This window comes from Pongo abelii, chromosome 11 (genome assembly GCF_028885655.2).
Source record: "Pongo abelii isolate AG06213 chromosome 11, NHGRI_mPonAbe1-v2.0_pri, whole genome shotgun sequence".
Lineage (NCBI taxonomy): Eukaryota > Metazoa > Chordata > Mammalia > Primates > Hominidae > Pongo > Pongo abelii.
This window is the reverse complement of record NC_071996.2, coordinates 28,799,083-28,817,678: the sequence shown is the minus strand read 5'-3', so window position 1 is coordinate 28,817,678 and position 18,596 is coordinate 28,799,083. Positions and strand designations below refer to the sequence as shown.

At 41.0% G+C, this 18,596-nt stretch overlaps 1 protein-coding gene across 6 annotated transcripts in view; it reads right to left on the bottom strand.

Moving 5' to 3' along the window:
- Positions 1 to 18,596, bottom strand: part of C11H2orf76 (chromosome 11 C2orf76 homolog) — an 89,304-nt gene that overhangs the window by 59,832 nt on the left and 10,876 nt on the right. For all 6 annotated transcript variants that reach the window (XM_054548600.2, XM_054548601.2, NM_001131970.2 and 3 more), the window contains 1 exon segment: positions 5,526 to 5,670. In XM_054548600.2, coding sequence (XP_054404575.1) covers positions 5,526 to 5,658 — 133 coding nt within the window. In that variant the 5' untranslated portion in view covers positions 5,659 to 5,670.

The following is an 18,596-nucleotide window of genomic DNA, read 5'->3' as shown; positions in this document are numbered from 1 at the left end:
AAACTAGAAAATCTAGAAGAAATGGATAAATTCCACGACACATACACTCTTCCAAGACTAAACCAGGAAGAAGTTGAATCTCTGAATAGACCAATAACAGGAGCTGAAATTGTGGCAATAATCAATAGCTTAGCAACCAAAAAGAGTCCAGGACCAGATGGATTCACAGCCGAATTCTACCAGAGGTACAAGGAGGAACTGGTACCATTCCTTCTGAAACTATTCCAATCAATAGAAAAAGAGGGAATCCTCCCTAACTCATTTTATGAGGCCAGCATCATCCTGATACCAAAGCCAGGCAAAGACACGACCAAAAAAGATAATTTTAGACCAATATCCTTGATGAACGTTGATGCAAAAATCCTCAATAAAATACTGGCAAACAGAATCCAGCAGCACATCAAAAAGCTTATCCACCATGATCAAGTGGGCTTCATCCCTGGGATGCAAGGCTGGTTCAACATACACAAATCAATAAATGTAATCCAGCATATAAACAGAACCAAAGACAAAAACCACATGGTTATCTCAATAGATGCAGAAAAGGCCTTTGACAAAATTCAACAACCCTTCATGCTAAAAACTCTCAATAAATTAGGTATTGATGGGACGTATCTCAAAATAATAAGAGGTATCTATGACAAACCCACAGCCAATACCATACTGAATGGGCAAAAACTGGAAGCATTCCCTTTGAAAACCGGCACGAGACAGGGATGCCCCCTCTCACCATTCCTATTCAACATAGTGTTGGAAGTTCTGGCCAGGGCAATTAGGCAGGAGAAGGAAATAATGGGTATTCAATTAGGAAAAGAGGAAGTCAAATTGTCCCTGTTTGCAGACGACATGATTGTATATCTAGAAAACCCCATTGTCTCAGCCCAAAATCTCCTTAAGCTGATAAGCAACTTCAGCAAAGTCTCAGGATACAAAATCAATGTACAAAAATCACAAGCATTCTTATACACCAACAACAGACAAACAGAGAGCCAAATCATGAGTGAACTCCCATTCACAATTGCTTAAAGGGAATAAAATACCTAGGAATCCAACTTACAAGGGACGTGAAGGACCTCTTCAAGGAGATCTACAAACCACTGCTCAAGGAAATAAAAGAGGATACAAACAAATGGAAGAACATTCCATGCTCATGGGTAGGAAGAATCAATATCGTGAAAATGGCCATACTGCCCAAGGTAATTTACAGATTCAATGCCATCCCCATCAAGCTACCAATGACTTTCTTCACAGAATTGGAAAAAAACTACTTTAAAGTTCATATGGAACCAAAAAAGAGCCCACATCACCAAGTCAATCCTAAGTCAAAAGAACAAAGCCGGAGGCATCACGCTACCTGACTTCAAACTATACTACAAGGCTACAGTAACCAAAACAGCATGGTACTGATACCAAAACAGCATGGTACTGGTACCAAAACAGAGATATAGATCAATGGAACAGAACAGAGCCCTCAGAAATAACGCCGCATATCTACAACTATCTGATCTTTGACAAACCTGAGAAAAACAAGCAATGGGGAAAGGATTCCCTATTTAATAAATGGTGCTGGGAAAACTGGCTATCCATATGTAGAAAGCTGAAACTGGATCCCTTCCTTACACCTTATACAAAAATCAATTCAAGATGGATTAAAGACTTAAACGTTAGACCTAAAACCATAAAAACCCTAGAAGAAAACCTAGGCATTACCATTCAGGACATAGGCATGGGCAAGGACTTCACATCTAAAACACCAAAAGCAATGGCAACAAAAGCCAAAATTGACAAATGGGATCTAATGAAACTAAAGAGCTTCTGCACAGAAAAAGAAACTACCATCAGAGTGAACAGGCAACCTACAAAATGGGAGAAAATTTTCGCAACCTACTCATCTGACAAAGGGCTAATATCCAGAATCTACAATGAACTCCAACAAATTTACAAGAAAAAGACAACCCCATCAAAAAGTGAGCAAAGGACATGAACAGACACTTCTCAAAAGAAGACATTTATGCAGCCAAAAAACACATGAAAAAATGCTCACCATCACTGGCCATCAGAGAAATGCAAATCAAAACCACAATGAGATACCATCTCACACCAGTTAGAATGGCAATCATTAAAAAGTCAGGAAACAACAGGTGCTGGAGAGGATGTGGAGACATAGGAACACTTTTACACTGTTGGTGGGACTGTAAACTAGTTCAACCCTTGTGGAAGTCAGTGTGGCGATTCCTCAGGGATCTAGAACTAGAAATACCATTTGACCCAGCCATCCCATTACTGGGTATATACCCAAAGGACTATAAATCATGCTGCTATAAAGACACATGCACACGTATGTTTATTGCGGCATTATTCACAATAGCAAAGACTTGGAACCAACCCAAATGTCCAACAATGATAGACTGGATTAAGAAAATGTGGCACATATACACCATGGAATACTATGCAGCCATAAAAAAAGGATGAGTTCATGTCCTTTGTAGGGACATGGATGAAATTGGAAATCATCATTCTTAGTAAACTATCCCAAGAACAAAAAACCAAACACCGCATATTCTCACTCATAGGTGGGAATTGAACAATGAGAACACATGGACACAGGAAGGGGAACATCACACTCTGGGGACTGTTGTGGGGTGGGGGGAGGGGGGAGGGATAGCATTGGGAGATACACCTAATGCTAGATGATGAGTTAGTGGGTGCAGCTCACCAGCATGGCACATGTATACATATGTAACTAACCTGCACATTGCACACATGTACCCTAAAACCTAAAGTATAATTAATTAATTAATTAATTAATAAACAGTTTGTTATATCCTAAAGAGATTTAGAAAAATATGACAAAAATAAGCATATGGTTGCAAAATTCAAAAAAAAAAAAAAAAAACAGAAAAAAGACATCTTCCCCTGCCATTGCAGCAGCTTGAAAATACATCTTATTCTCAAGGACTTCAAGAACCTAGTCTGCACTGTACAAAGAACATCATAACACTTGCTGTATCAACATTAAGAAACACTGTAACCCAAAATACACATAAAGATTATAAAATTAAAAAGTAGGGATTTGTTTCTATTTCAAACTCTGACTATGCTTTGGGTAATGGCCCTTCAAAAGCAGGACACTTTCTAATTGACACTGTCAGAGACCAGGAAGTGCCCCCCAAAATATGCCTCTTTAGCTAAGGATTTTTTTTGAGCTAAAGGCAGTTAAGCAGCAGCAGATGCAGGAAAGCTCTCGGCCCTCCCTCTGTTTGCCTAAAATCAGGACATATAATAGATTTACAAAGACAAAAGGTATCCTGCCCACCGCTCTACCAAGGAAAACAAAGGTTAACCACTGAAGACAACTTTAGACCCTTATCAGTCTGGAGACAGTACAACAGAATCCACATTAACGAGCTTTACTAACTAGCCTTAGTATTCACTTTCCCACAAGTTGTCACCCTGAGAGATTCAGAGTTCATTTCCTTTGTCTTGTCACTTCTCTAAAATTTTACTGTTCTTTGTTGAGGATGCTACCTAATCTGGGACAGTGAGGAGAATGAGAGAGAAAGGGGAAGAGGAGAGAGGGGAGGGAGTGAGGAATTGTTTCAAGGTGAGCAGGTCTATGTGAACCTGCCCCAGAAAGTCCGAGGAAGCTGAGAGGCTGAAGAAAGAGGCTGACATATTCAGTTTCTTAGAAAGACATATTTAATAGGGACTTACAAACAGAAGCTATGTCTGTGTCTCAGGCTTTGGCAGGACAAGACAATGGATCACACACCACTACCCCCCAGACCCAGGGCTTATACCATAGGGAAAGGGTGATCTAAAGGGATGTGTAGGGCAAGCAAAGTACGGTAACATCAAGGTTGCTTGACCTAAGGTCAGGATTTATAGTAAGTACCTGTTCTTACACAGGGAATAGTAGATAACCTGGAAATCTTAGAGGCACCTCGAAACTGGGACTAATGAGAAGTCAATATGGCAGATCAGCATCCAAGATGGAGTTGCTTTGGCCTCCACAGGAATAAAACAAACATAACAAAATGTTAACACAGGGAATCTGTGTGAAGAGCATCCAGGAATTCTTTGTCCTGTTCTTGCAACTTGTCTGTGAGTTTGAAATCATGTCAAAGTAAAAAAATTACATTGGATATAAAGCAATACCTTTGTCAAAACCAATGGAACTAAACAAGAAATCTGCAGATTGCACCATATATAAATAACACTTCAGTTAAAATAATAAAACCTTATTTTAGATGTTTTCTGAAAGGTCGATGATTGGAACACTTCGATAATTAAAAACAAAGAAGAGAAACCCATTGAGGACATAAGAGAATGAAGACTAACTTCACGCAGACTTCTAGTTTGAAACAATGAACTAGCACCGCCGTTTCTGCGTCTGTGACCACAATTATCAGCAGCTCTCACGACTTCCTGCTGTACAGCCTCTGCTCCCTCCCACCACACTTTCCCTCCCACCACACTTTCCCCTCCCACCACACTTTCCCCTCCCACCACACTTTCCCCTCCCACCACACTTTCCCCTCCCACCACACTTTCCCCTCCCACCACACTTTCCCCTCCCACCACACTTTCCCTCCCACCACACTTTCCTCTCCCACCACACTTTCCCTCCCACCACACTTTCCCTCCCACCACTTTCCCCTCCCACCACACTTTCCCCTCCCACCACACTTTCCCCTCCCACCACACTTTCCCCTCCCACCACACTTTCCCCCCCACCACACTTTCCCCCCCACCACACTTTCCCCCCCACCACACTTCCCCTCCCACCACACTTTCCCCTCCCACCACACTTTCCCCCCCACCACACTTTCCCCCCCACCACACTTTCCCCCCCACCACACTTTCCCCCCCACCACACTTTCCCCCCCACCACACTTCCCCTCCCACCACACTTTCCCCTCCCACCACACTTTCCCCTCCCACCACACTTTCCCCTCCCACCACACTTTCCCTCCCACCACACTTTCCCTCCCACCACACTTTCCCTCCCACCACACTTTCCCCTCCCACCACACTTTCCCCTCCCACCACACTTTCCCTCCCACCACACTTTCCCCTCCCACCACACTTTCCCCTCCCACCACACTTTCCCCTCCCACCACACTTTCCCCTCCCACCACACTTCCCCATGTGACCACCCCACACCCTGTGTGCTCAGCTGGGTACCACAATCAGCTACACTACACCCCCTCGCTAATCAACCTCCAAATACATAACCCCATTAACAACAAATCTAGATATTACTTTTAATTAAAAAAAAAAAAAAAGAAGCCAAAAACGACGGTCACAATCCCTCATGAGGACACAGACTATTCAGTGAGAATCCTTGAGGGAGGGCCCTCTGCAGACGCCAGGGCCCAGAACAGGGGCTTGCCCAGCACCTGGCTTGGAACCCAGGTGAATCTTTCAAAGTACTTTAGGATTTGTTAAATATTATTATTAATGTCATAGTCAGCTATTTTTAAAAAATACTAGTAAAACAAAATGGCTTTCACATCTCATACCTTGCTTTAGAAATATGATAAATTCCTTTACAGTTTGGTCCAAATTCACTCCGTGATACACTACAGGTTTGAAATTGCGATGTTCAAAGGAACGGATGAGACGAACTGTGATGGTCACTTCTTCAGGAGCCATGTGAAGAAATTCCTGTGGCAAGAGACATGAGAACCGTCTAAATGAAGCCAGCTCACAGTTGTCTACCAGCACCTAGCCTGCATCTCTGTCATCAGCTCTCTGGCACCAGCCCCCCTCTTCCATGCTGCATGATCACTGACAGAGTTCCCAAACAGAAGCCAGGTTCCAGAGTCCCCAGAAGGGTCCCAATGATTATGCCCACCTATCAACTGCAATCCTGGACGGCTCTGTCACAGTCACAGATGTTCTGACCAGCAGAAAACTGACAGAGTACAGAAGATGAACCAAAGTAACACAGGGGCGTGCGTATGTGTGGAAGCAGAGAAGCAGGACGACCGAACACAAACACACAGCAGACACATGCCTATTGTGGGTGCCCTATGTCCGTGGGCCCCTCAGCTGGCCCTGAGATGGAAGTACATTTATATTAGAATCAACTATCAACAGACAGCATTTCAATCTCATAAATGCTGCCAGATTTCAGGGCTGATTTAATTATATACGATGGTGTTACCCGTCTTTCATATTACTAAAGCTGAGTATGTATAGTTCATCCTAAAACTAAGTACTAGGCACATGTACCAGGTCTTAATGTTATCTCATTTAATTCATTTAATACTCTCAACAAAACATGAAGCATTTTGCCTCATGGTTTGGTGAAAGAATTAAATGAGATAACATTTTAAAGATGAGAAGACTGACTTGGAGAGATTGCATAAACTGCCCAAAATCATAAAGCTGGTAAATAATGGAGTCAGGACTCAAGCATCAATTTAATTCCAAAGTTCATGCTTTCTAATACACACACACACACACACACACACACAAACTGAAAAACCACCCCAAATTATTTCCTCCAAAAAATGTCTGCACAGTTGCCAATGTTTTTTTATGCTTAAATAATATTTGTTTTGAAATATTTTAAGCAAACAGTTAAAAAAAAAAAAAAAAAGAACCCGCTACACTACCCTGTCAAATCTTAACATTCTGATGCATTCTGCATCTTTTAGGAAGAAAACACATCACAAGCCCCATGTACCCTCCCCAATTCCATTAGCATTTTGTGCCCTGGGAAGACAGAGCAGTGACTCGCACACACCATTCCAATACATAATTTTACACTCTAATTCATATCATTTGAATCTACAGAAAATAGACTATTATGCACAGCAATAACAACACTTTCTATATATTTTTTTAATCTTGTTTTGATTTGAGACAGGGTCTCACTCTGTCACCCAGGCTGGTCTCCAACTCCTGGGCTCAAGTGATCCTCCTGCCTTGGCCTCCGAAAGTGCTAGGATTATAGGTGTGAGCCACCATGCCCAGCAACACTTTCTGTTATATATCAACAATGCTTACATGCCAGATACTATTCTAAGTGCTTAGCATTCATTATATCATCGACTGCCCACTCACCTCCAATCACCCTGTGAGGTTGGTAAGATCATCTCACATAGAAAAAGTGAAACACAAATAGGCTGAAGTACTGTGCCCACAGATACACAGTACGGTTAACTTTATATACATGGTATATTACATGTAGCTTCCGCAAGCCTTTCAGCATTGCTTTTCATTTATCTGTGTTGAAAGATGTAACTCTAACTCTCACATTCACTTTCTGAAGTATCAAAAATGCATTTGTTTTAAAGATACAAGCAGGGCATAGTTCTATCTAGTAGTACCTACTTTGTGCTACTTACAACTTTGCATGTAACTTTAAACCATAATATACAATAAGTGTAAGTATTAGAAAAAAATACCTGTAATACTGATAAATGTAAGGAAAGATATACAACCTCACTAGTAGTCAGGGAAATTCAAAATAACAATGAGATATATCACTCATCTAACTGATAAATTACAAAGTCTAACAATACCTACTATTGGCAAGGGTAGAGAACAATGAAAACCTCATCAGTGACAGCAGCGACTTAAAGGAGCAGTACTTTTGGAGACAATTAGGCAATCTTTAGTAAAACTGAAGATACACATACCTTTTGATCCTACAGTTTCATTCATACATAGGTACCCTAAGGAATCTCACACATATATACAAGGAGGAACCATAAAATAACATTAATAGCAGTGTAATTTTTTAACTGCAAAAACTGGAAACAACTGTCCATCAACAGCAGAACAGGTAAGTAAAGGATGGTGTACTCATACAATAAAATATGACAAGCAATAGAAATGAATGGATTGGAACTACAAGCATCAAACATGGATAAATCTCAAAAATACTACCACGAGTGGAAAAAAGCAATTTGCAGAAGAATCAGAGCATCCTGTACTATCATTTATACAAAGTTCATAAACATAGTCTTTATGTTGTTTGATAGGAGACAATTGGCCAGGCACGATGGCTCACCCCTGTAATACCTGCACTTTGGGAGGTCGAGGCGGAAGGATCATTTGAGGTCAGGAGTTTGAGACCATCCTGGCCAACATGGTGAAACCCAGCCTCTAATAAAAATACAAGAATTAGCCAGGCATGGTGGCAGGTTCCTGAAATCCCAGCTACTCAAGAGGCTGAGGCAGGAGAATCGCTTGAACCCGGGAGACGGAGGTTGCGGTGAGCAGAGATCGTGCCACTGCACTCCATCCTGGGTGCCAGAGCAAGATTCAGTCTCAAAAAACAAAAAAGAAAAAAAGAAAGGAGACAATTATCTGAAGTGTAGGAAGAATTATGTACTTGGGAAGGAATAAATCGGGGCTTCAATTATATTAGTAACATTTTATATCTTAAGCAGATGTTAGGTACATGGGTTTTTTGTTTGTTTGTTTGTTTTTGAGATGGAGTCTCACTCTGTCGCCAGGCTGGAGTGCGGTGGCGCCATCGTGGCTCACCGCAACGTCCGTCTCCCCGGTTCAAGCAACTCTCCTGCCTCAGCCTCGTAAGTAGCTGGGACTACAGGTGCGTGCCACCATGCCCGGCTAATTTTTGTATTTTTAGTAGAGATGGGGTTTCACCATGTTGGCCGGGCTGGTCTTGAACTCCTGACCTCAGGTGAACCGCCTGGCTCGGCCTCCCAAAGTATATCATTCTTTATGCCTTTTAGTATGTCTGGAATATTTTATAACATACACAAGCAAGTCACATTAATTCGGCCTGGAAAGTCTCTCTGAATCTTACAAGCATGTTTTGTGGTTAATGAGTTTAACAAATCTTTTCACAATTTCAATATTAGTTACTTCACTATTTCTTATTAAATCTGGCTTACAATGTATCTCAGAAAATCAGATCCCAGAATCTACCACATAATAGCAGTTAAGCAAATATCTACAAAATTAAAATTTAAAATATACTGAAGTACTCAATAAGGAATAGCTCTTCAGAATGAGACATATAGAAGCCTCTTGTATTTTAGAAGCAGTGTTGACAGGTTTGCTAAAGCTATGACCACATCTCCCTCTTCTCACCCCCCAAAACAACAAAAAAGCCCTCCCATACACACGCATATGCACACACCTATACCTACACACACACACACACACACACACACACACACACACACACACACACACACACACAGGGAAGCCCTGGAATGCAGCCCAGTGTAAGCCCTCCCATACACACGCATATGCACACACCTATACCTACACACACACACACACACACACACACACACACACACACACACACACACACACTGGGAAGCCCTGGAATGCAGCCCAGTGTCCCTAAGAGCCTAGAGTTGGACAGATTTAACTTAAAGATCAACTCTGCTTCTTAGCTGCAATTGTCTGATATATAAAATAAGAATTCCTTAAAAAGCTGTTCCATGCTAGCTGGGCGTGGTGGCACATGCCTGTAGTCCCAGCTACTCAGGAGACTGAGGCAGGGAGGTGAAGGTTGCAGTGGGCTGAGATTGCGCCACTGCACTCCAGCCTGGACAACAGAGTGAGACTCCATCTCAAAAAACAAACAAAAAAACAAGTTGTTCCATTAATTTAAGAAATTAACATACATAAAACACAATTCCTCACACATAGGAGGATCTCAATAAGTAGTAGCTGCTTTTATCATTATTATTCTATTTAGACTAAAATAGGTTTGGGTATAAAGAAAGCCTATATAAGCAGCAGATACAGATAAATTCCCAGATGTAATGAAGCGAAGGCTGGGCAGGCTGGCACTTGCATTCCTCATGAAACTGTTTTTCACAATTACATGTTTGTTATTTTCACTTAATAAAAAGATGCCCATATGCTGTACTTAAATAGTTGAACTTTTCCATTTAAAACCCCAAAATTTGTGTTATATCTAATTTTGGACAACTATTGTCATCTTTCTTTTATGTGCTTCAATTTATACTCAGTAACAAAACAATAGCTACTATCAGAAGGACCATTATTTAATTTGCCTTAAGGACAGTGGGACATAGGCTTGTTTGCCTAGAGAAGCTGCCTCAGCTTAGAAGACTAACCTTACAGATAATAAAATCTGACATTTTTCCCAGAAAGTTTGGCCTAGTTTTTTAAAAAAAGTGAATCTGATCAGTTTTTAAAAGTATTCCTCAAATGAAAAGGCAGAGAAGCCAATAAAAATAAACTTCAGGATAAATTAATAAAAAATATTCAAGGAAATAAAAGATTTAAATAAATGAAATGATAGACAATGTCCTTAACTACAAAGGTTCAAAGCAGTAAAGAAATCAAGTCTCCCTAAATTGATCCATTAAATAAAATCCCAATCAAAATACAAAAGAGCTGTTTGGGAATCTTGACACAAATAATTCTAAAATCCATCTAGAAGAATCTAATTAACTTTTTTATTTTGAAATAATTGTAGATTCACATGTAGATTTGGGAAATAATACAGAGATCCCATTTCCCTTCATCCACTTTCCCCCATTGGCAACATCTTGCTTGAGTATAGTCGATTTTACAGCCAGGAAATTGACACTGATACAAGCAATGGACATCTATAATCCTAGCTACTTGGGAGGCTGAGGCAGGAAGATCACTTGAGCCAGAAGTTTGAGGCTGCAGTGAGCTATGTACTGTGCTCCACACCACTACTCTCCAGCCTGGGCAACAGGGCAAGGCTCTGTCTCAAAAAAAAAAAAAAAAAAAAAAAAAAAATACTAGACCATTGTTAACTGTTAAAGTTGGTTATATATGAAATCTCATATACTATTCCATTTGTAAATGCTTGACATTTTTCATAATAAAAACATTTTGCAAGAAGACTATAAGTGCACAAAGGTGTACATTCAAAGATTTTCTTTCACTGAAATGTTTCTAACAGTTAACAAAATTAGAATCCAATTAAATGTCCAACAGTAAAGAAATGGTTAAGTAAATTATGCCACACAGTAAAATAAAATACCCTGCAGCCATTAAAGGGTGATATGGATGTATGGATACCAACTTTGAAAGATGGCCATGACATACCAGTGAGTAAAAAAACAACTTAGGCTGGGCACAGTGGCTCACACCTGTAATCCCAGCACTTTGGGAGGCCTAGGTGGGTGGATCACCTGAGGTCAGGAGTTAGAGACCAGCCTGACCAACATGGTGAAACCCTGTCTCTACTAAAAATACAAAATTAGCCAGGTGTGGTGGTGCACGCCTGTAATCCCAGCTACTCGGGGGGCTGAGGAAGGAGATTCGCTTGAACCAGGGAGGCAGAAGTTGCAGCAAGCCAAAACTGTGCCATTGTACTCCAGCCTGGAAGACAAGAGTGAAACTCTGTCTTAAAAAAAAAAAAAGAAAAGAAGTTAAAGGGCTCGGCACCGTGGCTCACACTTGTAATCCCAGCACTTTGGAAGGCCAAGGCGGGCAGGTTGTTTGAGTCCAGGAGTTCAAGAGACCAGCCCGGGCAACATGGTGAAAACCCATCTCTACTAAAAATACAAAAATTAGCCCGGCATGGTGGCGTAAGCCTGTAGTTGCGGGGCTGAGGTGGGAGGATCACTTCAGCCTGGGAGGCAGAAGTTGCCAAGAGCCAAGATTGCACCACTGCACTCCAGCCTGGGAGACAAAGCCAGACTCTGTCTCAAAAAAACAAAACAAAACAAAAATTAGAAAATTGCCTGTGTACAGTATCACTGCATGTTTGTAATGTAGGTGTGTTACATGTGAACATAAGCATGGAGAGATGTCCAGAAAAGCCTTTACCAAAACATTAACAGTGGCTGTCTCTGAGGGGCAGAAATCCAAGAGACTGTTACTTGTTTTATATACTTTTTAATATTGTTTGATGTTTTACCAATCATGTGTTTTTAAATTAAGCTATTTCCAGTATACTTATATTTACACTTTTCTGATGTATGTATATGCATCAACAATAAGTTATTTTAAAAACTCAGCTATTTCCATTTCTTTTTAAGAAGGAAGAGATAACAGAACAAAGCAAACAATACCAAACTTACAGAATACTGGAAAGGAGAGAAGGGCTAGGAACTTAGTTATACTCCTGCTATGTACCAAGGGACACCAAATAAATCCAAACAGCATTCGGAGGCACCAGAAGCAGGTCACACGCCCAGAGGAGTCTGAACTTGTCCCGTTGCCTCTCCAATGGTATACGTCACCATCAAAATCTGCTTTTCACATATCCCTCCAGCCACAATGACAGCTCACAGTTCCCACACCCACCACGCTGTTGCCAAGCCTCTACCACACCTCTCCAGCCCCAGCTTCTCTCCAAAATCCCTCCGCCCCCACCCTCTTTGCTTTCCCACAGAGGCTCCTTCAAGACCCAGCTCAGGGGGCCATCTTCTGCAGGACACCTTTGAGCTGGGCTCCTCCTCTCCCCCAGGCTGAGCCATGGGCCCCTCTGTATGCTGTAGCACCTATCACTCCCTGTTGATGTCATCTGTTTTAGAGGTCTGGCCCACAACCTCCTTAAGGGAAAGAATGCTGTATGGTCCGTTTTTGTAGACCCAACAGCTTGTATAGCATGAGGCACCTCAGAAGCCCCATAAATGTTCTTTTTAAAATTGTTAATTTTGTGTAGAGCTAGGGTCTTACTATGTTGTTCAGGTGGGTATTGAACTCCTGGGCTCAAGCAATCCTCCTGCATTAGCTTCCCAAAGCACAGGATCACAGGTGTGAGCCACCACGCCCCGCCCACACCCCCCGCCAACCCCATGTAAACGTTTGTAGAACTGATGAGCAGTTAAAGGGAGGGAAAAAAACCTGATTTCTTCCATTTCCTAAGAACACACTAACATGGCAATCTTGCACTAGAGACACAGGACCCAAGAAAATGTTTGAGATGTGGAAAAAAAATCAAAATTAATATTAATTATATATTTATAAAATGTAACAGTTCAAGAGCAACTTGATTCTATTCGTAATAATATATGTTAGATTTAATGTAGGATATGGGTATATTTCAACACCCAGGTGGTGCTTTGAAAAGTAAGAGTGCCTAGGGCTTAGGAAGGTCTTTAAACCTCTCTGCCTAAAAAACCTGTAGTTCTAGCTAGTACCTTACCCAGCTAGTTTGAGGCAGTGCAGAAAAGCCCATATGCAAAGCAAAACAAAGCTCTTACAAACAAAGCAAACACAAAACTTCCACAGGAACTGCCTTGCATGGAAGTCCCAGTTCGCTGGCCAGTAACCACTGCATCAGAGCAGCCCAGCACCCTCCCCTCTGCAGCTGCTTTTTTGGTCCAAGCTGCAAGGATGGTGAGGAGGGAAGCACAGCTTGGAAGCTTTGAGGCCCCATAGATGAGATGGGCCTTCAGCCTTCAGTCCTGGAGCCTGTGGCGGAAATTCAGCAACCAGGCAAAGCCAGAACAAGCTAAATGCAGCGCTCCTTAACTTGCCCAGTGGTTCCCCTTCCCAAGCTGGCTGGTCTCCCCAGGGCAGAGCTCTACGCTGCAGAGTTATAAACCAGCAGGGGCAGGCTTCTGGGTGAAAAACTAGGCACCACACATAAAAGCTCAGAGCCGAGCATCCAGATAAGCACAAAACACTCACAAGATACTTGACTGTTGATGTTACACTGATCTCTGTCAGCTCAAAAAAAAATCACTACAGTTGATTCTGGTTGTTGGTAGTAGTTATGGTTTATAAAGTTGGCTGTGAACACTGGATTAGCAAATCCTGAACCACTGCTCCTAGGGGAACTACACGATTAGGGTCTTGTGAGCCCGTCTTCACATTTTGGCAAATGATCAATACATAATCTTGTTTCATGCATGTTTCCGTTGAAAGAGACATTATTATGTGTTGCTGATTCATCAGCATTGAACTCACAGCCAACAACACTCACAGCCTGCCTGAACAAAGTTTATCTAACACAATATTTTCTCCATAAGGCACATCACAGCCTTCCTGCGCCTAGGAACACTTGACTGCACGTCTGCACTATGCTTGGGGGACATTTTAAATAGCAGAATCACCAACAGAAAAGCATTAAAATGAAAAAAACATGGCACTAAATAGTCCACAAACTGGTCACTTGTTTACAGTATAAGAGCTGAAAACAAGAAGGCAGAGCGACTGGGCACAGTGGCTCACACCTGTAATACCAGCACTTTTGGAGGCCCAGGCGGGAGGATCACTTGAGCCCAGGAGTTTGAGATCAGCCTGGACAACATAGCAAGACACCATCTCTACAAAAAAAAATACCATAATTAGCTGGGTGTGGTAATGTGCACCTGTAATCCCAGCTACTCAGGAGGCTGAGGTAGGAGGATCACCTGAGCCTGGGAGGCAGAGGTTGCAGTTAGCCGAGATTGCACCACTATACTCCAGCCCCAGCCTGGGCAACAGAGCGAGATCCTGTCTCAGAAAAAAAAAAAAAAAAAAGCAGTGTTGTTTGACTTCAGCTGGGAATGTATTGAGTGACTCAAAATTTTCACTGCTCTGCACATGTCCAAGAATGACCAAGAAATTGCCATGAATATTGTTTCTGGGGTTACAAATAAATGTTAGTATGTAGGTGAATTTGTAAATACAGAATCTGAAAATAATTAGGATTGACTGTACTACCTAAAAAACCCAATATATATGCCTTATGGTATTTGAAGAAAGCATCTTCTTGACTTTTTTGTAAGAGAATGGAATCCAAAATCAGCTATTAGAAACTTTAAGGGTAGGAAAAGCACTCAGGCACTAAGGCAGTTAACATGGAGAAGACCCAATAACCACTTGTGCACTGACTGACCTTCCTTCATGCCACACGCAGGTTTCCAAGAAATTATGTTTATGACCAGAATTTTAACAAACTCCTAGAGAGAATCATTTTGAAAAACCAAAATATTTTATAAAGCATATATACTCCCTAAATTTAAGTACTGTAAAATTACACTTGTCATATATCAACTTTGCTTTAAAGTTTGTCTTATCCAAATGAGAAAGGTACAACTTTCAAAAAGGGAAGGTTCTAACCACTGTTCAATTAAATTTGGCCTAAAGCTGCCTCCACAGGTAATGAACTGCACCCTATCTTACTATGTAAACAAGCTGCAACTTAACCTGCAAGTGTATTCTTGGAATAAGTAAGTAAGTGAGTCTCAGCCAATCACAGCAGCCAAACTTTCAGCCAATACAGGCTGCAAACTGCCAAAACATGTCAAAATAAGGCAAAAGCCAAGCTGTAGCCAGTCAGACTATTTCGGTCTCTCACTTCTGTTTTCTGCCTATAAATACCACCTGCTGGGTATTTATAGACAGAAAATACTGTTGCTGGTTAGAGCTCTCTGAACCTTTACTGGTTCAGATGCTGCCTAATTCATGCATTGTTTCTTTACTCAAATAAATGCTGCTAAATTGAATTTGTCAAAAGTTTTCCTTTTAACACCAGATTCTCTCTCTCATTATAGACAGATAGGTTATATATAGAGAGAGTGTATTAGAGTGATTACATATACATACATACGTATGTATGTATATGTAATCATGCTAAATGCTTAATTCTCCTCAAGATTTAGGAACCAGTATCACAGGGCAGAAAGTCCATCACCTTCCTTTTAAAACAAATAAATCAATAAAAAGAATATATGAAATATAGTTGTTACTGTTCTTTTATGTGAGGAAACTAAATTGGCAAAGGTGAGCAGGTATAAAAGGAGAAAGAGCAGGAAATTGTTAAGAAGAAAATCACTGAATATGCAAATGATTCTGAAACTGCCCTTAATGATTTTGGAGTAAATAATCCTTAAGTACAATTAAATAGCATTCAAATATGTCATTTCATCAAAAAAAAAAAATGTTGTTTAAGGCCAGGGGTGATGTGGGGGAGCCTAAATTATTTTTATTATCCTTCTTAAAAAGACAGAACACCTAGCATACTGTTAGTAGATGAATGATAAATGCTCACCATTTACAGAAAATTTAACCTTGGCAAATTAATAACTTTATATTAATTTCAGTTTAAGTTTATAAGAATGACAAATTAAAATTAATTCACACTTAGGACTATGACTAAAAGTAAAATGTTAATTGCATTTTAATCTACTCTGGACTACTTCAAAAGCATAATTTTAACTCTTGGATGGAGAACGAAATTTTCTTCTAAAAATAGATCTCAGTAACAATGAAATATCAAGAGCTGGACATTATAATAAAAAGAAAAAAGGTAACAAGGATTTTCTTTTTTTTTTTTTTTTTTTTTTGAGAGTCTCGCTGGAGTCTTGCTCTGTCACCCAGGCTGGAGTACAGTGACGCAATCGCAGCTCACTGCAACCTCTGCCTCCCATGTTCAAGTGATTCTCCTGCTCAGCCTCCAAAGTAGCTGGGACTACGGGCACACGCTGCCACACCCGGCTAATTTTTGTAGTTTTAGTAGAGATGGGGTTTCACCATGTTGAGCAGGCTAGTCTTGAACTCCTGATCTTAGGTGAGTCGCCCGCCTCAACCTTCCAAAGTGCTGGGATTACAGCCGTGAGCCAACATACCCAGCCCCAAGAATTTTCTTTTTAGGACAGACTGGAGAAAGGGTGGGAAAAGGATTGGGAGAGGCTGGTTGAAGGTACAGTTGAAATTAAATAGGAGGAATCAGTTCTGGCATTCTATGGTTAACAGTACATTACAAAATAGCTAGAAGAGAGATTTTTAAATATCCTCACCATAAAGAGATAAATGCGTGAGGCAATGGTCACAGTAAATACCCTGATTTGCTCGTTCTACAACATATACATGTATTGAAACATCAAATTGTGCTCCCCAAATATGTACAACTACGTGTCAATTAAAGAATCTGCTTTAAATTTTTTCAAAAGCATATTTTTTTAAAATATGAAACTCAGCATTTATAAACTACATTAATGGCAGGGCACGGTGGCTCACGCTTGTAATCCCAGCACTTTGGGAAGCTGAGGAAGGCAGATCACTGACGGATCACTTGAGGTCAGGAGTTCGAGACCAGCCTGGCTGACATGGTGAAACCCTGTCTCTACTAAAAATACAGAAAAATATTAGCCGGGCGTGGTGGCACGCTCCTGTAAGCCCAGCTACTGGGAGGTTGAGGCACGAGAATCGCTTGAACCAGGAGGCGGAGGTTGCAGTGAGCCAAGATCGCACCACTGCACTCCAGCCTGGGAGACAGTGTGAGGCTCTGTCTCAAAATATAAAAATTAAAAAAAAAAAAAAAACCCTACATTTATAAACTAGGACTATATGAGGGTTAAATAACATTTGAAAACTTCTTGGTATTTTGTTGTTGTTGTTTAGCTGCATAATACAAATGAAAGCACCATTATTCTAGAAGAGTTGGTTAAATCATCTTTCACTGACAGAACTTTTGAGAAAGATATTTTCAACATATTCATTTATAAATGATTTCAAAGTCTTCAACCTCAGCCATTTTTTAGATAGGTTAAAAAAATAAAATCTTCCACCTCTAGGGGTTTAGGTAACACAGTAGGTACAAGATAAATTTTAGCTAATCTGCTGACTGGCACATGCTTCTCCATGCTGTAACTGCTTTACTGCATAATGACATTAGCAGCTGACCTTCCCGGAGGAAGAACCATAATCAGTTCCAAATAAATATATCCCTGATTACTGTTCACATCTAGAATATACCACCCACTGACAAATCAACACCTACAATTCCTCAGACCTGCCATTATGACCTTGAATCTGGAGCAAATGCACAAAACCATAATTTGTTTTCTCTGCTCAAGATATGCAAGACTCTCCATAAACCATTCTGGACAGTTGAGTTTTCCCAAGGGTTGGAGACTTAACCATTTAGGAAGAATATTTCATACACTTTCTTAAACAAGGTATACTGGGTATAAATTCTATTTTTCTTGATTTGCAATCATCAGTGAGAATATTAATCCTTGTACTGTGTGTTGGGAGACATTTCTCCATGGGTCTCTCATTCGTCTGCATGTCTTAGAAGCAGAGGGGCTGGCTGCTTTCATTCTGAACTATCTTTCAAGGATATGTTTATAGCAAACAGCTTAGAAAGACAGAGACAGTATCTCCCACCAGACTGTCCAGTACAATGAAGACATCTCACTCCAGCGTAAGGCTGGGCAGGTTTGCTTGCAGCCCTTTATAAAGAATTTGATTTACCTAAACCTGGGGTTCTACAGCTGTGACACAAACCCACTGCACATGCAGTAGCAACTGAGCTACTCTGATTGCCCCTGTGGGACCTATAGGGAGGAGGAATGGAATAAACTCCTCCTCTCAGTGGTGGCATTAGATTCGCATAGAAGCGTGAACCCTATTGTGAACTGAGCATATGAGGGATCTAGGTTGCATGCTCCTTATGAGAATCTAATGCCTGATGATCTCAGGTGGGACAGTTTCAACCCAAAACCATCCCCCTACCACCCCATCCATGAAAAAATTGTCTTCCATGAAACCGGTCCCTGGTGCCAAAAAGGTTGAGGACTGCTGCTCTACAACACCATCCACCCAACAGGATGTAATGCACATTTATAGAACACCCCACTAATGACTGCAAAATACACATACTTTTCAAGTATCCACAAAATAGATGCCAAGACATCCAT